Raw genomic sequence first — 21,251 nt, forward strand, 5'->3', positions numbered from 1 at the left:
TCCTCCACCCCACCTAAGTATTCCCACCAATCCTCCACTCCCACCTAAGTATTCCCACCAATCCTCCACTCCCACCTAAGTATTCCCACCAACCCTCCACCCCCACCTAAGTATTCCCACCAATCCTCCACTCCCACCTAAGTATTCCCACCAATCCTCCACTCCCACCTAAGTATTCCCACCAATCCTCCACCCCCACCTAAGTATTCCCACCAATCCTCCACCCCCACCTAAGTATTCCCACCAACCCTCCACCCCCACCTAAGTATTCTCACCAACCCTCCACCCCCACCTAAGTATTCCCACCAATCCTCCACCCCCACCTAAGTATTCCCACCAATCCTCCACTCCCACCTAAGTATTCCCACCAATCCTCCACTCCCACCTAAGTATTCCCACCAATCCTCCACCCCCACCTAAGTATTCCCACCAATCCTCCACCCCCACCTAAGTATTCCCACCAATCCTCCACCCCCACCTAAGTATTCCCACCAATCCTCCACCCCCACCTAAGTATTCCCACCAATCCTCCACTCCCACCTAAGTATTCCCACCAATCCTCCACCCCCACCTAAGTATTCCCACCAATCCTCCACCCCCACCTAAGTATTCCCACCAATCCTCCACTCAAATAAGTCAAACTTAAAAGTGAGATGATTTTGACAAGGAATAATTCCAAAGTACAGATGATCTCTTACTAGCCCGGGTTCACATCTGTAATTGGGAGGTTCATCAGGCCCTTTCAGCATATTTACAATGTGCACATTCATTCTGTGAAAACTTGTACTTAGAGAGAAGGCACGTTCATGATACATGCAGGGACTTCAGCCTTCCATTTTCCTTTCAGCCACCTGTGCCAGGAGACCACTGAGTCCCCTTCCTCACCTCTAAATGGCAAGGCTAGGCAGGCAGAGGGGTGGAGAGACTCTGTCCATGGAGCCTTCTGGACAGAGGCACTGAAAAGCAGCACGTCACCTGGATAAGGTACTGGCCAACTTGAGTGGAAACCAGGCTGCTAGAGGGCTGTGATCCAGAACGCAGACAAAAGACGAGAAGACCACACAGATACCGTCTTGCATTTATTCACATAAAGGGGTAAGAATTGGTACAAATCATAGACATTGTTTAAATACAAATAAATAATTCTAGATTCTAAAGAAACAACTCTAGATAATCCTAAAGTATTCTCTAGGTTCCTATTAAAAATAGAAGGCTATTGGCATCAAATTCTACTCCACCTACAACCCTTTGAGAACTTAAGGATGAAATGGTGAATTCTATATTCTAAGAAGTCACCAGACAAATGGGAGCCGGTGTTCCCACTTCCCTGAACGAGCTCCCAAGTGGAAGAGTTTCCTGTATCACAGATATACACAACTGATAAATCTGGGACTTATTCAGTATCTAAAGATAGCTAAAAAAGACTGGCCTTGGGAAAAGCAGTAAGAATTCCTCTGAAGCAGTTCTGTGGATTCTGAAACCCCAGAGGTCAAGCGTCTTAACCCCAGGAAGACTTGAGCCTCTGCAACCCAAGTCATCATGGGTGGCACCTGCGGTGAGCAGCAGTGATCTGCTCAGTGAAGAATGGTGCTGCTAATGAAACAGTCTGTCAGGCCTGGCACCAAAGCAGTCAGCCCTGAGCTGAACAAACACATTCCCAAGGCTGCCCATTTATGTATGTCTCTATACTACCATATTCAGCGTGCCCAAAGAGACAATGATATCTGGAGATCTAACTGTCATGCTGTCAAAATAACGCTCACTTTTAGGCTGTGCAGTCTTCCGAAAGGACAGAACCCGTGTGGTTGCTATGGTCTTGGTGCCTGAGCACTGGCTGCTGACTCCTGCTGCTCACTGCACTTCCCTTCTCAGCTGCAAAAAGGCCACTCAGCCGCTTCCTGCAGTCCCACACACAACTGTGAGAGAGCAATGGCTGAGAGCGGCCAATACAGTAAACTTGAGGTTTTCAGAGAAATTCCGCTTTTCTACTTAGACTGATCATGATACAATTCTAACTGGAACAACGTCATGCTATAAAGCGATCCCATGCACGCGTACTAAGATCCAGGTGAGTAATAACATTGGTATTACAGACGGCAAGGTCCTTCATATTCAAAACCATGATTGCCAGAGAATAAAGGCTGGATTTTCAAATAGAGTATCTGCTGTGGTATAAAATGCTAAATGTGATTCTGCACTTTGTTGACATAAACAATTTTAAGACATACACCACGTTTTCCTAATTGAGGTTTGGAAATAAGAAGCATAATTCTGAAACAGATTGCTACAACATTCACTCAAGGGGTCGGCTGCTTTTTGCCAAGAATTCTCTTTTTAGCCAAACTGAAGGATTTCCGCAGAACACTCTCAAACAGTTCTAAAAACGACTGAAAATGTCTCTCACTTCCCACCCTCCCCTTATTTTTGTTTATGTTGAAGAGATGTGTACACATAAAAATGCCAAAAGTTTTTGGTGGATGTTAATAAATTTAGTTTCCTGATTTAAGTAACAACTTTGTATGCTTGTTTCTCTCTCTGGCAACTGTGTTTCTAGAGTTACAAATCCAAACAAAGCAGCCAACTAGAGCGTCTCAGTGTTCAAATCACAGTCTGGACTTATTCCTATTTATTCTGGATGATGCTCAACTCAACACATAGTTCAGGGAAGACACATCCATATGAACACCCAAACGCGCTGCGTCACCGGCCTAACAAGACTGTGCTCTGTTGGTTACCATCCACACCTACAAAGTACAGAGGCTAAGGACTTCTGGGGTGCAGACATTGCCTCTGCTGCTCTGTAACTCCTGACCATCATCTTCGAGACTTCCAGGCTGTTCTCGAGTATGGAGTAGTCCTTTTTTTATCAGGCGGTTTAAAGTAGGAATAAACAGGCGCTGCTGGGTACTCTGCGTCAGGATTCTCTGCCATCATCTTCAGCTTTGCTTCAATGGCCTTTATCTTTGCAGTGACACTGGAAAAAGCACAGCAGAGGGTCAGAGTGGGCTGCGGTACATTCAGAAAATGCTTGCATCTCTCCTCTCCTATGCCGACGTGTGTTAGGAGCCAACACGACATAAAATTATAAAATGAGAAAAATGAAACAGAAAACGACTTAAGTTTTTACAGTATAAGCTCAGGCACAGTTCTGCGTGTCATATGCCCTTACATAGTCAGTCCTGAGACACAGACTTTAGGCAGTACCTCAGTGCTTATCAGAAAGTAAACAAAAGACAGGACTGACAATGTTGTTTCCCATCATCTTTTTTAAAAATTTATTATTTTATTTTATTGAGTACATTGTAGCTGTCTTCAGACACACCAGAAGAGGGCATCGGATCCTATTACAGATGGTTGTGAGCCACCATGTAGATGCTGGGAATGGAACTCAGGACCTCTGGAAGAACAGTCAGTGCTCTTAACAACTGCTGAGCCATCTCTGCAGCCAATGGTGTTAAAGGTAGGTTCTATTTCTTGTTTTGAAAATGTTACATGGCTTGTGAGTGAGAGTTGAGATGTGGATACAAGCTGGCGCATAGGTCCATGTTATTAACTAATACCAACTACCGTACCTTTCTAACCACTGAGTAATATAACATTTTTTTTAAAAGAAATCTTATCAATTCTTTTTTCTCTTTTTAAAGAAAACATGTATTTTATATATGTTTATGTCTGGTGCCCTCAGAGTCTAGAAGAGTACATCAAATTCCCTAGAACTGGAGTTACAGATAGTTATGAGCCACCATGTAGGTGCTGGGAATCGAACCTACGTTCTCTGGAAGAACAGCTAGTGTTCTTAACCTCTGAACCGTATTTACAGCCCTGAGTTTCTTTTTATGAACAAATATGTTACATCAAGCCAGACACCCAGCAGTGTCAGGACTTTATTGCTTCTAGTCCTTATAATAACCCAAGAAGGGTTACCTACCCTCAGGATTTTATGGGATAAATGCAGAGGGGCTTAACGTGCCCAGGGTTCACAAGGCTAACAAACTGGGCCTTTGTGGAAAGGCCTTTGTTTTTCCTCTGCATCAGAGAGGAGGCAGCATAGCTCTGCAGACTCTGAGAGGATGAAGGGAGGGTGCTGCGTCAGTCGTGAACCAGTCACTTCTGACTCGGGCCCCTGCACTCAGGCAGTCATGTGCTGCACCAGATTCCCCATTTCTTATTCTTGATGCTGCCAACGGTCTATAGCTGGTAAGGAGTGTTCACATGGCCTTCTAGAGATCTGCAAATGGCATACAGCAGTTGATCATTCCCACATATTTTTGTGGGTGACCAATTAAAAACTAAGTCAACTAGAAGGGATCAAACATGGGAAAAGGCAGATGCTTTCCCTGCACGCACATATCCAAACATCATGTGGACCACACAAATACATGCAAGTTTTTGAAATTCGTGCTATCAGCAGAAGTAGCTCTACGCTGTGTTTCTAAGTGCATTACATTGTGTTACAGGGATGTAATTTGGTCTTTCTTCCATTAATGAGACAGCGAAACTTCAATCTGCATGAGTCATAGGGAAACACCACTGTCTTCTACCGAAGCACAGTTCTAATAGAAAAATGAAGACCAAAACACTCTCAATTTAAAAGTAGATGGAAACTACTAGGCAAACAAGCTACAGGTACAGAGGAAAACTTAAAGCCATGTCCACTACTACAATAGGGAGAGCATCAGGCCTAAGTCAGAGAGTTGTGTAGGAGGGCTATGAAAATCTCCATGGAGATCAACCTGTGACCGAGGAGCTTTAGATGTTGTGGGGATGACAGAACATGGATAGGAGCTCTCAATGACTCTAAAGAAATCACGTTTTTTTCCCTATGTAATTTATTTTAATTTCTAGACCATCTTCCTCCTTGCAGTTTAGTGAGATGCTTTTAACTCTGTGTGGCTCAGCGAACAGTTCGTATAGGGAGGAGATGTTTCCTTCCTGTCTGGGGTTCTATCCAAATAGGTATCGCAGTTTATAATCCTGCGTTAGACTGAGCATAACTGTGGACTTCTGAGCCATGGGTGTTCCCTCACACACACTCTGCTGTCCTGAACAGGCTTTAATAGGAATCTTGACATTTATAACCTGGGGAATTTTGAAGTAATAAGTCAAGGATGGTCCATCAAGCCTGTTTTTAAATTCTGGTTTTGTTTCTTTGTTATGAGCATGGTTTGAGCAGTAATATTTCACTTTTCTAAGCTTTGGTTTTTCCATATGTGAAGTACTTTTTATGGTATTAAAGTATATACTCTAAATAAAGTATTTAGCATAGTTCTTGCTATAGAAAGTTCAATAGATCCTGACTATTGTTACTGTTATTGTTAAAATTTTTCCCTAAGCTACAGTGCAAAGAAAGAAAAAACAAAAACCAACAAAATCCCTGAACACCACACACACACAACTGCTTCTGCTCCCCCACCCACTCAACTCCCCTTCTCTATTCAACTCTTGGTGCCCCTGTTTTGAATTAACTCCAAAGAAGCAGCTGACAAGCCATGTAGATGGGAACAAGACTATTATAGCTGCTGCAGGGACACAGAATCAACATCTGCGAGCACAGGAGAGGCCAGAGTCGGGGAGGAATTAGTATATAACGAAAATGCCAGGGACACAGCTCTCATTAGAATGCTTGTTTTCAGGGTAAAGGGCTGTGTGTGATTTATCTCCTAGCGCTAGCTCAAGGAGCTGTGTGTGACCATTAAACCTGTTCCTTTTTCGGTGAATGAATTCTATGAATGGTGGTACATGATTATGAAGGGGGAGTGTGGAGAAAGAGGAAATATACACTGACCATCTCTCTCTTAACACAACAGACCCGCGGTCTACTCTAGATTAAGAGCCTGTCGCGTCTCACTATACTGTGATCAGAGTGTTGGCAGTGCTCGGATGCTGCCTTACCTGAGGTTAGACTGAGTAGCTTCAGTGCTTGAGGATGGCTCAAGGCTGATGGGAAGGATCTTATCATTCTTGTTATGATCGTATCTCTGAAAGGGACAGAAGGTAGATTACTTCACCCAGGCAGAAGTTAGCTGACAGAAGTCCAACACGGGTAAAATATGCCAATCCTATCCATTTTACCACCAGCGTATTGCTAGACAGCCCTAGGCCTGTTTTATATTTAATATTAATGCAAAATTTTGTCCTAGAAAAAGAAGTCCAGAAAAAGCTTCTATCTCGTCATTAGTCTTTTTGGGGAGAGGAGGAATTTCCTAGCTAAGAACTTCATTGCTCAAACTCACAGATGTACAAATGCACAGCAGGGCTGCCTGCCCTCTCACAGTCTTAAACCTGCCATATAATGCTTCTTACAGTATTGGTTTATTCAAACCACTTTAAAATTCTGCTAGATTCTGCAAAGTAACAAGTATAATACTCAACGCTTAATCGGCCTGCTGGAGAAGAGGAGTAGTAACAACACTCCATGTTGGACAGAGGAAAGGAGTTTAATTTGATGTCAAATAATTACGTACTTGTTGTGAAAAGTATGACACTGAGAGCAATCAGGGGCCTCTGGTCAGAAAAGAAACCACGAGGTAGACATTTCATATGAAAGGCAGGATGAAGGGTGATTTCTCCTGTTTGCCTCTTCCTGAGATGCAGGATGAGAAACTTAGCTGAGACACTGAGGGTGCCTGTCCCATCGCGACCTGGGATGTGCACAGGCCTCACAGCTTATACAGCCTGCTTTTCAGCAGGGACATGCTACTCAGATGTCAATTTAGTCTGAGTTCTTATGGGGAAGTGTGCTAGGAAGCAGGCAGCACGGCTCAGATCAGAACCTGGGCTCATCTAGCTGAGAGCAGACGCTCTAGCTCTGACAGCTGCAAGTCCGTCTGCTGGCAGATTTGCAGCAAGGGCTGTCTGTTGGGACTGCTGGAGTCCACCCCTTACCACTTGCGTGCCAGCTGGAACAGAATACCTTTTTGCTTGTTTGTTTTGGTTTTTGTAAACTAGAGTTTCTTTGTGTAGGCCAAGCTGTCCTGGAATTTGCCCTGTAGACTAAGCTGGCCTTGAACTCACAGAAATCCACTTGCCTTTGCCTTCTATGTGCTGGGATTAAAGCGTGTGCCACTATAGCCTGGTTAGAATGCCTTAAAAAAAATGGCCACAGCTTTTACAGTACCTTTCCCCAAGAGACCAACTATAAAGTGGACAGGGCAGTGTGCCACTTTTCAAGGCCTGGAGCCATACAGACCCTGCAAAGTTCCACAAATCCACACTCTAGTCATTCTCCCAACCTCTGCAGGAGAGGGACTATAGTGCTTTAAGCACAAAGAGCCTACCCACTTCTCAAGTGTTTAGAACAATAAATACATGGGAACTCTCCTTAGAGATGTGAGGCTGGGAAGAGTCATAGACTCTCCACCCCAAGAACAATTCCCATTAAAAAAAAAAAAAAAGACAGAGGCTTCAGTGTACACATAAGCCACGTGCAAAAATCAATCACAGCAGGACCTGTGAGCATGTGCAGAGAAACAATGAGGGAACTTGCTTCCTCTCCAACAGCTTTCAAAAGAAAAGTCTGGCGAGACACATAGTCAATTCAAGTGGAGGAGAGCAAAGCACGGCTGTGGCACAAACAGGCCGCACGTAATGGAGAGCTGGGCTACTCATCAGAGACTCAGCCAGGGTGGGTGCTTTGTGTCTGTCTCCCTTACACTCACCTTGACCTGAGCGTGGGCCCATCGCACAACCAGCTTCTTAGACAGCGCCAGCTTGCCATTGAGACACTGGATGGCTTGTTCTGCTTCCTGTCCAAGACAGGACAAGAGTCAGTCAGAAATTCAAACACTTATCAGTTACCTGTACTCTCACAGGGCCTCAGTAAGTTTCGATAGCTGGGTTTCTAACCAAATTGCTTTTGGTAACTGGACTTATAATTCAACTTGGCTTATAATTTCAAATGGTCAAACAACAATAACATCTTGAATTTTAAAAACGAAATAAGATTTCAAATCCTCTGTCACTTGTTGGCAGTGCAGGGTTTGCAGGTATTTAAAGTCTCTACATTTGTCAGCTGTAAAATATGGTCACTACTACTCGTTCCCGAGGGGTGGCTGTGAGTCTTCAGAGGGCATGAAAAGCAGGACGCACAGAGGAGGCGCTCCAGTGTGAGCTGACAGCACTGCCCCCTCAGGTGCTATCTTTCTGCACACACATGCGTTAGCCGGTGTGCAGACTACATCACGAACCAGTGCTCACTCGGGAGCTATGGAGTTATATCCTTGACTACAGCTCAAGGATAAGAAGGCAATCAGGCTGGAAAAGGCAGAGCTAATCCAAGAGACTGAGCGAGGCATCTGTGAGTCAACCTATGCGCCTGGTTTTCAGAGCACAAACTCTCCCGACCCTCTCATCAGCAGACATAGCAGCGACAAGGTTAAAAGGAACGCCAAAGCTGAGAAGTCACTCTCAGCAAACCTTCCCATCCTGACAAACCACTGGTATCCATGAGGCATTCAACTAAGTGGAACTCACATCCAGTAGGGGTGAAGAGGCCCGAAAGGAAGACTTGGACAGCGGTGAGTCTGTAGCACTCAGCAGCCATCTATTCCATGCACTTTCATCACCATGCACTGTGTGTCAGGCACTGGCTGCTCACCCGCTGTAAGAAGGCCCCACCAGAGCACACAGAGCGAGACAGGAGACACGCTTTGCTTCACTTGTGGGATTACAATGTCCTTAATGTTCTCTTAGCCCTAAAGTAGCAGCAGCAGTAGAGGCCAACAAGGGATAAGCATTCTAAAAGAACAATTACCATCTCTGTACATTGTTTCAAAGTTCACAAATTTAATACTATATGTTCACTGTACTGTCACATCTACACTTACATATTCTCAGTCTCTCCAAATTTGCAAAAGAGAACCTCTTACCCTTCTCCATTTTTAGATAAAACTGAGGCCAAAAGAGACTTGATCAAAGTTAAAAAATAAAAAAATACAGGAATATAAAGTATGTTTTGACTACTAGGCCAGGGTTTTTAAATATTACATGCCCCTACCATGAGCTCTGGTTTTAGTTGTTGGCAAGAATCCTCATCACTCTATCAAGGAAAAACACTTAAAAATGGCTATTACATGAACAGTCTTTAATTGCTCCAAAAAGGAGTGGACAAAGGTGAGGATAAATGATGCCCTGTGCGACCTTAGAAGTAACTCTGATACATTGCTTCTGGTAGTCAGTGTGGCAACTGTATCTTTTTTTCCTTACTATGTAGTCCAGGCTGCCCTCCAACTCTCAGTCTCCTTGCCTCCTTCTCCCAGGGCTGGATTTACTGTCAGTGCAGCCAGGCCCAGCTGTGGCAACTACATTAACAACAATTATGCCTTTGTCTGGTTTGTTTTGTTTGGAGACAGGGTTTCTCTGCGTAGCCCTGGCTGTCCTGTAACTCATTCTAGAGCAGGCTGGCCTGGAACTCAGAGATGAACCTGCCTCTGCCTCCCGAGTGCTGGGATGAAGCACTAGGATAAAGCTCAGCACTACGCCTGGCTAAAATGGATGCCTCCTGGTGATGCTATTCATTCCATTTCCCTAAATGCAGTGGATGCACATAGAGCTATAACAACACCCACTCCATCATGCCTATACAGTCAGTCACTGCTGGTGAGTTAAATAACTAACAACTGGGGTTCAGGTAACAAACCCATATAACATTATGCAGTCATCAGAATTCAGGATTTTTTTTTTTTTTTTTCTTTCTTAAAGACAGAGCCTCACTATGTAGCCTTGGCTGGATTAGAACTACTATATAAGACCAGGCTGGCTTCAAATTCAGAGATCCCACCTGCATCTGCTTCCTGACTGCTGGGATCACAAGTGTCATCACCCCATGCTGCACCTTCTGCTTACTTCTGAACTGTACTCCAAGTCACATGTGAAATATATAAATCTATGATACAGATCACTGAGGATCAACATGTGTTATTGAGCAGGGTTATCTCAGTGGTACTTCTCTAGCTAGCATATATTAACCCTGGGTTCAGACAGGCATGATGGAGCATGGCTTTAATTCCAGCTCTGAGGAGGCAGAGGCAAGCACTCTGTGAGGGATTACATAGTGAGGTTGTCTCAAAGGGGGGTGGGGGGAGAAGATATACTGGCCTTGGGTTTAATCCCAATATCACACAAAATTTGTATGTAACTTCTGAGACTGAGACCCACAAGCATGCACACGCGCACAAACACACAAACACACACACACACACACACACACACACACACACACACACACACACACACACTTTGTACACATGTATATAAATTATGTATGCACATGAGTAATACGAGTAGTGTGTGGTAAGGCCAACGCTGAATGCATCCCTCAGTGCTCAAACCTTGTTTTTTGTGGCAGTCTCACTGAATCTGTACCTCAGCAGTCTGTAACTCTCTTGAACCCAGGGAGAGGGTGTTTGTGAGGCTGTACTACTTACATTCACTAGTGAAGGACACAGCCTTTAGCTCAGAGTGAGGTGCACAGAGAATAACCAGACATGACTCCTGCCCATGAGGTCTGGTGGTCAGGAGATATAGAACGGATTACGACAGAGTGCAGACTGTAAGAGGTAGAGGAGCTCAATTACCTGCTTAGTCTCAAAGTTAACAAAACAGTACCCTCGGGGCTGGCCCTCCAAAGCACCCGACTTGTGGAAGAGGAAATCGAATTGCTTCACCTTGCCGAACCTCTGGAGGAGCTTGAGGAGGTGGTATCTGTGGAGACAGAAGAGCCATGAGTTCACTCAGGGAATGCTGCTGGCTGCTCAGCCTCAAATGTAAGATAAAAGAGGGAGGTAGTTTACCTCAGGCAAAAGGTTCCCTGGCCGATGCCCTAAGCTTTCCTATAGACTGCTGTTAGTTTATTTGGGAAACGAGACTGTTTGCCTGTATTTGGAATGGGAACTAGAATGGCCATGCCTCTGCATCTGTCCAACACAAAATACCAAACACCAGAACCACACCTAACAAAGAGCTGTCTGGCACACAAGCACTGTTTGTTTTGCTTTTGGAGAAAAACTCAAAAATAGTGTCGATTTATTTATTTTTTAACTTCTTGGCAATGAAATAGCTCTTATGAATATCTGAAACTTCATCAGAAACACACACACACACACACATACACACACACACACACACACACGCACACACACACACGCACACACATACCCCAAACCTACTCTGTATCAAAAATAAACAAAATTGCAAAACCATCCCTATTCACACATACAAAACAGCTCTCTATTACACTTTGTAGCTAATCATTAACCACAAACTGTACTGAGAGGGACTCTGCTAGAATCCAAACTGTAGTTAGTGGCACTTCTACAGAACTTAAAATGTGACTGGAAATTAGGACAACACGGAAACCAAACAAGACTGAGGCTGCTCTCACCATATAAGGGACACTGGCCAGCTCTGTGAATCAGCCAACCTGTTTCCATAATACAGTATATACGCTGGTAAATGGTCAAATTAAAGAGTCAAAGAAGGAATTTATTCCAGGTAGAGGTTCACCCAAACTACTGCTTTGCCATTCTGCTTCTCCCTTTCTTATAGACCCACTGGTAACACACATTGGTTCCTGTAAGGCTTTTTGGTTGTTCGGACAGATGTGGCCTTAGCAGGTTGCCATGGCTGATCTCCATTCTGACTTCCTGTCATCCGATGCAAGGGTGAGACAAACCAACAGCTCTCCCATTTCCTTTTCCTCTGGCCTTCCTCCTGGCATCCTCTAGGCTATTCAAATGGAGTCAAGGCTTTCTCTAAACAATGCTGTCCCCTTGATACTAAAAAGGTTATCAGCCCACATGCTAAATGTGTTACTACTCGGAATTCTACCTCACGGGGAGTCAGGGAGGTCCTATTCACATTGTTTTCTAGGAGAAACACACCACAAGTATATTCTTGAGCAAGGTCTCCTTTGGGAAGCAGAGATAGGAAATACCGCACTAAATCTGACACTGATGGGTATCAATAAGCAAGTCCATCATAGTTAATCAGGTGTAGAAAGATACAATACAGGTCTAGTACTGGGATAGGATGAAAGGCTCCCAAGCCCCACTGTGGAGAGTAATCTGGTCCTTGGACTAGTTTTGAAATGGAAGACCTGGTACTTAATTACTGTCTCCCATCAGGAGACCTCAATTACCCAGTGAGAATGCTGGACTCTTGGAGGGAGGGGGGATTGGAGACACCTCAAACCTCTGTTCTTGATTATCTGGACAGGCTTATAGCAAGTCTGTCTCCCCTACAGGCTTTAAGTCATAGCCACACCTGTTCTTACTACACCCATTCAAACCTCCACACCATGTCAATGTCACAGAATGGTGGGTCAAATCCATTTAAAACAAAACAAAACTTGAAGGCTACTATGGCACAGCTATCTTTTCATTAGCTCCGTTCTGCTAAATAGCAGGAAGGTAACGCGATTGGCATTTCCTAGGAAATGAATTTTAATTTACTCAGGGAAAAAATGCCAACAGATTATTCATTGTAAAGCTAACAAACACGCGCTGCCTGAGAAATGTGACCTTAAGATTCCAGGAACATCTGCTTAGGTCTGTGTCTTTCAACTTCGCTAAGATTTCTTTTCTTGTTTGATAATTTCTTGAAATTATCGGAACACTGAAACAAAAGGAATGAAATGTTTACTACTTTGCTTCCTGGAGATGGGGACTGCAGGCTCAGATAGTGAAAAAAGCCTGAAGCCTCTCGCTTCCACATCTGCAAGCACTTTCATCTGCTGCTGGAGTATGGGAGCTCAGTCCTCAGCAGCGGGCTCGCTTCCCTTAACGAAATGTGCACCCTGCTGCCTTCCAGAGAGATTAGTATGCTTGTCCTCCACCCCCCCCCCACTTCTGTAACCCAATCAGTGCTTTCTTCTCCTAATGAGTCATTAAAATAGCCTTCCTGCTTGGTGGCACAGAAGCAATCACCTGTACAAATGCTAAAACAGATACCTACTATGTGCCAAGGACCTCTAGATGGATAGAACTGTCTTCTAGGCCCTCAATGCTGGGTAGAGGAATATATGCATAATCACTCGGGGTTGGGGGTTGGAAGTGAGGAGTGTAGGAAAGCCTAAGAAAGAGGGACATCTGAATGTATGTTAGTATGAGTGAATACCATGCAATGAGAAAAGTTAAGTCTGGAGAAGAGTAGAGAGGAAGGACAGGTCTTGAGGAATGTGTATACAGGGAATTTTGTTTTGAGGTTACAGGAAACAGAGAGGCAACAGAGAGCCAATGAAATGACCTTTAGGATTTTAAAATTTACTATATAGTGATTTTAGAGAAAATTTTCTTTATAGTCTACAGAAATTACTATGAAGAGAATCTTTGTGTCCTGTGCTATACACCTTACTAAATGCTTTATTGTTTCAGACTTAAGTAAGAAAACAGCAAACATCACTTCACGCCAGTCACGGACTATGAAGGAAGAATATGGGAAGGCAAGAGAGTGAGGGAAGCAACTGCTGCTACCGGCTCGTGCGTCTGCTTGCAGTGAGTCCTGGTTTACCCAGTTAATCCCCGAAAGTCAGCACCACAAGGACAACTGCACCTGGTGGCTCTCTACCTCTTGGCCTTTAAGTTTACTCACTGTGCTGCAAACTGACTTCTTTACCACTACTCTATGGTCAGTAGGCACTTGAGCTGTTCACACTGCCCAGGCAAGACCCCTCTGTGGCTGAGGCTGAGTTGGAGCCCTAGTGTTATAAAATGAAAATAGCAACACCCTTCAGAATCTCTTTCCTCTCCACTCCTCTATTCTGGTTTTCACATCTCAGACTCACCCACCAATCTCCAAGTTCACTGTCCACACTATCCTCCAACTGATCTGCACCCTCAGTCTTGGCCTTTCTAACCTACCTTGCACAAGTGCAGCTGAATCCCCACTAAAACATCACCGCCTCGATATCAGGTTCTTGTGAAAATCCTCAGGGCACTCTACACGAACTTCACTTGTCTGAATACAATTTAAAGAGCCCAGCGTCACCTGACAGTATTCTACCTATCCAACTGCCTTCATTACCATTTGGTACTCATTCTTGCCTAAGGCCAAAAGGTCCTTTTGGATCTGTTTATATGGAGCCTTCTTTCTTAACCCCGACTTACATACATTTGATAGTGTCCCCTCTGCTTAGAAAGCACTGTTAAAATTTCTACTGATGTTCTCTCTCACTCTTACATACAATGCAAAAGTTACTTTCTGATTTCATAGAGCACATTTAAAATTTGAATAAGAAAGTCAGCCCTAAGTACAGAATGTCAATCAACATCCAAGATACTAACTTTTTGGCTTCCCTGCTAAAAGTATTGGTGATATTTATAGTTCTAAGCTTATAGTTCAGGTCTCACAGTAATTTAGAAGTTTCCACATGTTTAAATTCAAAACAGGATGCTTTAGGTCGTGATTATTCAGTTGCTCTGACTACCAGAACATCTGAGTAAAGGTGCAGTTAACTAGGAGGAGGAAGCTAGGGCTATCATAAACTGCTTTGTAAATTGAGCCAACTTGTATAACTTTCCTTTTCCTATAAAGAATGGCTAATCTGTTCCACTCATCTAGGCTGTTATGAGGTAAAATAAGAGGACTTCATAGAGTGAGAGTTAGAGGAAATGTTTCTGTTATTCAGTTGAACATTCTCACTTTACAAAACCCTGACTTACAAAGAAGCCGGGGAACTGGAACACAGGGGGAATTAGTGGGATTCAGGCTTGACTACTGCTGTAAGAATAGGTGTCCATCACTCACTCAAGAGCCACTTAGTCACGTGAATGCCTCTGGCATACAGCATAGTCGTGAAACAGTAAGATGCTATGTTCACATAAGCTCTATCTTATAATACAGCAACATTTGGGAGTGGTTGTATCCTAGTTATTCATGTATGTTCATTGTATCGAACACAGAAGAACATGACCCAAGAGTTTAGGTAGCTGAGCTGTGTATAAGGAGTCAATCACCATGAGCACAAACAGCATAATGTTTGAGTGCCAGACTGTCATATTCTTGAAAACACTCAAGGATGTCCTAATATAACTTGAGAAGAACCCAGATTAATAATCAAAAGACACAGATATACACAGGGCAACCAGAACTAATGATTAAAAAAAAATGTGGGGAAAATGAATGACAGACAGCATTTTTCAATGCTGTTTGAAAAGTATCTACCATCAAGGCTGGAGAGATGGCCCAGTGGTTCAGAGAATGGCTGCTCTTCCAGAGGACCTGGATTCCACTCCCAGCAGCTCACAACCATCTGTAACTTTATTTCCTCCAGGGAATCTGATGCTCTCTTCTGCTCTCCCAGGACACTAGACATACACGTGGTGTACCAGGCACACATGCAGCCAGAAAACCCTGTGTATATAAGCCCCCTTCCCCCTCCCACCACCCACCACTGTATTAGATAGCCTTGTGACTAGTCCTCGCAGTTGACTGAAAAGAAGCAACAGAATATTTTTAAAGGACAAACACTCAAAGCAAGTTCTGAAAGATTAAGAAATAAGGTTAAGGAGCTGGGATACAGGCATATGAAAGAGACGTAAGGATCTGATGAAGAGGAAATGGCAGCAGTTTTCGGTTGGGTAACTTAATGGGCAAAACTGGAAGACATTCTGCAAACTTCCCTTTCGAGTCACTAGAAGATTAGAGCTTTGGATTCAACTGACAACACAAGTTCCCGGTGTTCATCTGCCCTCAGTGCTGGGGATCGATTGTTACTTAACTGGGTTCACTATTTTCTGCCCTTGGAGGATCTAAAAGTTCAGGTCCTTGAACTTGAAGGAAATACTGTTTCCACAAGACTCATGAAATCCAGCAAAGTGATACTAAGCTTTCATGTGAGTGAACCGTACGTGAGCTTTGATCGGAAGCTGTGTTTTTGAAGATAAATGATGTAACAAATCAGTTTCTTTGAGGACAAATCATTTCAAGGCATGGAAATCATAGAAGGAAGATAGAGAAAATTGTTTTGGCAATAGAGAAATAGGGATACTACGGGTACAGCACAGCAAAGCACTTTTAGCCAGCAAGGCCCTGACACACAGTTGGCATTTAGTATCTGCCTTTGACTGAAATGTGGGAAAGTCTCAATCCAGTGTTCCTGTTAAAGATGTAATTCAGGACTACAGTCATACGCTCATTCTGACACAAGCCCCAGGGCAGATGCCCTGTGAGCCTTCGATGAGCATCAGGACAGGAGCAGCACAGGAGCCTCATTACAGAGAGCTGCAGCCAACATGGCTGGCACTGTTTCCATGCTTTAGATTTTCATCCAGACAAGGAGAGGTGGGAATGGAAACCACTCTGGGGAGCATCCCTGTAGAGCCTGCATTTTAGAGGATGGAAAAATTGACATGAACAGACATTAATGAAGAGCTGATTCTCACATCCACAAGAAAGGATGGTAATAAATACAACCACACTCATGTTCCCATGACCATAGCGACAGGACATGAAGATAAGGCATCCTCAGTATCACTGTAATTTATACCCAATGAGACCTACGCTCATCTGACTGGGCCCAGTGCAGGTTTAGGAGTGAAATTCTGTGTTGTGAAGTAAAATTACATCTCTTTTCCTCTTTCCTAACTCCAATCCTTAAATACACCTCATCTCATCTCAGACTCAAATGAAAGGGTTCCTCTCTCAAAACCTTTGTGTTTACTTAGCCCTACTCTAGGAATAATTCCAGGACTGTTGGTTTATTCCGTGCTTGCTTTAAGCACTGACTCCACGTAGACAGTCTACTCACTCCTCACAATTCTGCCACCACTGACACCGGCACCCTTACTCCTTCTGCCCCCATGGACCTAGTAATTCTCTGCCAAGACATTCCTTTTCACTGCAATGGGTCTGATGAAATGAGTGGGAGTGAGGACTCTGAATTCAATTAGTAATGTGATCTTGGGCAAGGTAATTCGCCTCTTAGAGCCTCATTTCCTTTATTGCAGAGAAAGAGGGTTGATGGTGTCAGGGCCCCAAGTGATCACGACTCATAGAGCCTGTTTAAACTGATCAGCATGGTGCTGGGCACCCAACAGGCACTCCAACCACTTAGTGAATAGTGAAAACCAAAGGGTGATCTCTGAGATGCCTTCCCACTCACTGTCTATGGTTCCATGGCTGCTCCCTTCCATCGGTTAAGTGGGGCTCATACGCTTATGCACAAAGATATCAAGACGGGCTGGAGAGATGGTTCAGCGGTCAAGAGCACTGCCTGCTCTACCAGAGGTCCTGAGTTCAATTCCCAGCAACCACATGGTGGCTCACAACCAACTGTAATGGAATCTGGCATCCTCTTCTGGTGTGTCTGAAGACAGCGACAGTGTACTCATACATAAAAGAAATAAATCTTCAAAGATATCAAGACGATTTCTTGTTCTTCCATTTGAGAGACAAAATATGCCTCAGGTTGGTTCTACAATGATTCTCTAGAAATGCTGGGAACAGAGTTGAACAGTTGGCACAGAGTCCCACTCTTTGTTGACTAGGAAGAAAGAGGCTTATGCTTGGCGGAAACGCAAAGCTGGGTCCTCACAGTTGTATGGAAAATGGGAACAGGCTAAGCACAGCATCATATCCCCTTCAGAGAAAAATTCGAACACAAATGAAGGGATGGAGATGCTACCACTGCTCTGAAAAGGCTCCAGAGCATCCATAGCAGATGCTGAATCTCTCTGCACATAACGAATGGACTTACTCTGTGATTTTGGGATCCAGGTTGCCAATCCATAATCGGTGTCCTTCTTGTAGAGAGCCCTCTGAAAGGATGGATGCATTCTCCAGGGGAAGAGTTTTGGTTTCTGCTTCCATCAATCTCTAAAAAATACTAAAGGCGATGTGAACGTTCAGGCAGGAGACTAAAACAATTTTGTGTGAACATGAGACCTCACATGTAATCCAAATATATATCCAAGGAAGACATGCTCTATGGGCAGTCTTTTAAAGGCCTGTTATTCCCTCACTGGGGCCCTGGACCAGTTGCCTTGGGACAGCACTTCTGGCAGCCAGAGCTACCTTTTAGGATAAAGAGGTACTGTTGTGTGGAGAGTCTTAAGTCTCCCTGACTGACGCAGGAGGCCAAAGGCTCTATCACCACATAATACTGCAGGAAAAAAGGAAAACTGTCTCGATGGTGCTGAAGGCAACAGACATAGAAGAGCAGCTTATATTCTTGCTCTTCTTGGAGCAACACAAAGTACAGGGAGCAGGTGGCACAAAAAAACAGGAGCAGAGTCTGGAGTTAGAGGTGAATGGATAGGAAAGCAGGTGTGTGACTTAGCTAATTATCTAAATTTTATAGGCCCCCAATTTCCTCAAATGTAAAATTAGAGGCAATCGTTCTTATTTGATAGGACAGTTGTGAGGATTGCATACATAAAAAGTCACTATTTAACAACAGTAAGTAGTCTATATTAGCTATTGATCGAGTTTACTGTTCGGGTAGTAACAAGAGATGTTTCTCCTCAGTTATTACAGTTCACCATCTGCTTCCTTTGTGTAACTGTGGCAAGCTGTCTAACAACTGCAGTTCAGTTCCCTTATGAGGACAGTATCTCATTAAGGTATGTAGCTCTGCCAAGTTCTACCCCTGAAGCCTTCAGAACCACGCTTCTTAGAAGTATTCAAGACTGATAGATAGATTGGGCTGGAGAGATGGCTCAGCGGTTAAGAGCACTGAGTGCTTTTCCAGAGGTCCTGAGTTCAATTCCCAGCAACCACATGGTGGCTCACAACCATCTGTAATGGGATCTGATTCCCTCTTCTGGTGTGTCTGAAGACAGCTATAGTGTACTCATAAAATAAACAAGTCTTTTTAAAAAAAAAAAAGTCTGATAAATTACTATTGGTCTTCATTCCTGAAGCATCTCACCTCACAGAAAGGATTGTGATGGAGGCGGTAATGGATACTGCAAAAAGCCTGGAGCCAGAAGACTTCGTTATAAATTGTCCCATTTCCACCGGAAGTTATTTTTCTTGGTACCCCACTTTCCTTGTTTTTACTTTATTATCATGGGTTGGGGAGGGGGCTGGGCTATCATGTAGCACAGACAGCAGTCAGAAGACAACTTTCAAGAGCTGGTTCTCTCTTTTCACTTTTACTTGGATCCTAGAGATTGGACTCAGGCTGTCTGGGTTATATGGGAAGCACTTTTACTGGTCAGCCATCTTGCTGGCCCAGTTTCTTCATGTTTTAAAGTAAACTCTGAGGGGCTGGAGAGATGACTCAGCAGTTAAGAGCTCTTGCAGAGGACCCAGGAATTCAGTTCCCAGCACCCACTTGATGGCTTACTACCTGCAGTTCTGGAAGATGAAACACTGTATACATGCCGTGCACATACATACGCAGATGCAGGCAAAAGGCTCATACACAGAGTAAATAAATCTGAAAGATCTGTAAAGATATACCCTGCTTTCCTTATTAGTTAAGGTTGCTGAGAAGGAAAAAAATGAGTTTACAGATGAAAAATGAAATTGTAATAAATATACAATATGATAAAGAAAAGAGAACGGGACAGGGAAGATAGCTGCCTATACCAGACTACAGACCTCCCTGCTAGGAAAACAAAGACTTAAAAAAAAAACAAAACCCTAAAACCAAAACATTTATCTTCTGTATCTAGAAGTGCCTCAAGCTCAGCCTTGTACAAAATAATCCCTATTCTCAGAAATTTTTGAAAGGGAAAGAAAACTAAATTTAAAAAAGAAAAAAAAAAGGAAAATATTGATTGAAGTAATTAATGACAGATACCGAGACAGATACTATCATTTAACAAGGCCAGTTCAGTTCCCTTATGAGGGCAGTATCTCATTATGGTAGTACTTCTCCCAAGTTCTACCCCTGAAGCCTTCAGAACCACGCTGAGAACTCATGCAACACTGAGACGGAGGATGTGACTAGGGGCTGCACTATTTTAGACAGAGAAAAGTTGGATTTCAATGCTAGAACTTCTGATGTTCTCATGTCTAAAAGCAACTGTAACACCAAAAGATACTTAAAAATGCCAAAGAGGCCATGTTTCAATACCAAGAATACAAGACCTGGGGCTAGAGAGACCTGGACTCAAAATGGACTTTTTCAATAATTGTGGCTTCAATAACAGTCCCTCCCTTAGGTTATCGTCCTCACATTCTCTGTCCCTGCCACTTCCCCCTTCCCATATAATGTGAATACATTGGGTAATTTACTTTTTGCCTATTCTTCTAAAATAATAAAAACCCCTACAGCACAGGGCCTTGATCATGGTTCTTTACCCAGGATACAGTACACTGCCTGGCTCAGAGTTGGTACTATTTTCTTGGAGAATGAATGAAACAAAGTCAAGTCTCATCTTTCCACAGGTGGAGACAATTGTTCCTGCATCACGTGGTCATTTTAAATAAGAATATACATGTGCCAGCTCAGGTCATGAGTTTTTGAGAAACAGTAAAGTCTAGTAAGTATGTGACTATCAAGTCGTTTGGGGGTTGCAAAGGCGACAACTCCTTAAGAGTAACAAGTTCATAAAATGCCAATCTATTCCTCCCAGCTGAGATGTATCAACTCTAGTAGTCAGGAGGGCTCTGGAGGGCTCTGGGGTCGCTTATTCCTACACGCTAATCACAGGGTCAGGCCAGCAACCAGGGTTTCCCGATTCCTGGCAGCGAAGTCACTAATGGAATTGTTATTTCCGGCCAGATACAGGACAATCCGGGGCGGGGCCTAGAAGCCTGCGGGTGAGGGCAGTCTTCGCCAAGGTCCCCGCGGCCAGGATGGTGCTGAGCTTCGGGTACTCACCCGCTAGCCTCGGAGCCGTGCCCTCTCAGCTCATGCCCCGAAAGCAGCTTCCGACGCTGGGGTCCGAGCGAGGGACGTGAGGTTACCTCTGCCGAAACACCGCTCGCCGCCCGGCCGCCCGTGACGCGCTACGCCTGCGCCGCCGCGCCAGCCCGTGACGTCATGACGCCCGCACCTCCGCCTCCGCTGTCCCGCGTGTGTTTCTCTATAATCCCGGCTGTAGCTGGTGAGTGGCCTCGAGGGGGGCTCTCAAGAAGTGGGCGGGATCCAGATACCGGTGACACTTTTTCTAGGACCTCGGAGGGACCTCGTGGGGCTAAGGATACCTCCGTGACTGGTTCTGCAGAGTTCGGCTCGACCTTAAAACCAGGGGCGGGACTTCTATGCTCTCAAGGGTGGGGCGGAGCTCGTGTCACTCAGCCGACATTTAGAGCCTTGCCAGGGAACTTGTAATTAGTTCCTGATGTTTAAGACGTCACCT

General features: G+C 44.2%; 2 protein-coding genes across 6 annotated transcripts in view; one reads left to right on the plus strand and one right to left on the minus strand.

The window, feature by feature from the left end:
* Window positions 1-1,065: 1,065 nt before the first annotated feature.
* Window positions 1,066-20,904, minus strand: Rbm18 (RNA binding motif protein 18). Its single transcript, NM_001107838.1, has 6 exons — window positions 20,771-20,904; window positions 17,693-17,821; window positions 10,575-10,701; window positions 7,659-7,745; window positions 5,893-5,978; window positions 1,066-2,974 (listed from the first exon to the last, which is right to left on the minus strand). Exons 2-6 carry the CDS (start codon window positions 17,803-17,805, stop codon window positions 2,815-2,817), a joined length of 573 nt encoding a protein of 190 aa, NP_001101308.1. The 5' UTR covers window positions 17,806-17,821; window positions 20,771-20,904; the 3' UTR covers window positions 1,066-2,814.
* Window positions 20,857-21,251, plus strand: part of Mrrf (mitochondrial ribosome recycling factor) — a 56,788-nt gene continuing 56,393 nt past the window's right edge. For 4 of the 5 annotated variants that reach the window (XM_039105267.1, XM_006234069.3, XM_063283974.1 and 1 more), the window contains exon 1: window positions 20,857-20,996. The gene's annotated coding sequence lies outside the window, so the exon portion shown is untranslated. The remainder of the gene's footprint in view (window positions 20,997-21,251) is intronic. The other variant, NM_001008354.1, reaches the window with a different exon arrangement.

Source organism: Rattus norvegicus, chromosome 3, assembly GCF_036323735.1.
Source record: "Rattus norvegicus strain BN/NHsdMcwi chromosome 3, GRCr8, whole genome shotgun sequence".
NCBI lineage: Eukaryota > Metazoa > Chordata > Mammalia > Rodentia > Muridae > Rattus > Rattus norvegicus.

Bases quoted from the DNA above. Each gene is read 5' to 3' on its own strand.
- Rbm18 (NM_001107838.1), bottom strand. From the start codon at position 17,805: ATGGAAGCAGAAACCAAAACTCTTCCCCTGGAGAATGCATCCATCCTT. The intron at 5,979-7,658 runs GTGAGTGTAAGG...TGTCCCTTTCAG, and splicing joins GGGCCCACGCTCAGGTCAAG to AGATACGATCATAACAAGAA. The intron at 2,975-5,892 runs GTAAGGCAGCAT...TGCTTTTTCCAG, and splicing joins GCTACTCAGTCTAACCTCAG to TGTCACTGCAAAGATAAAGG.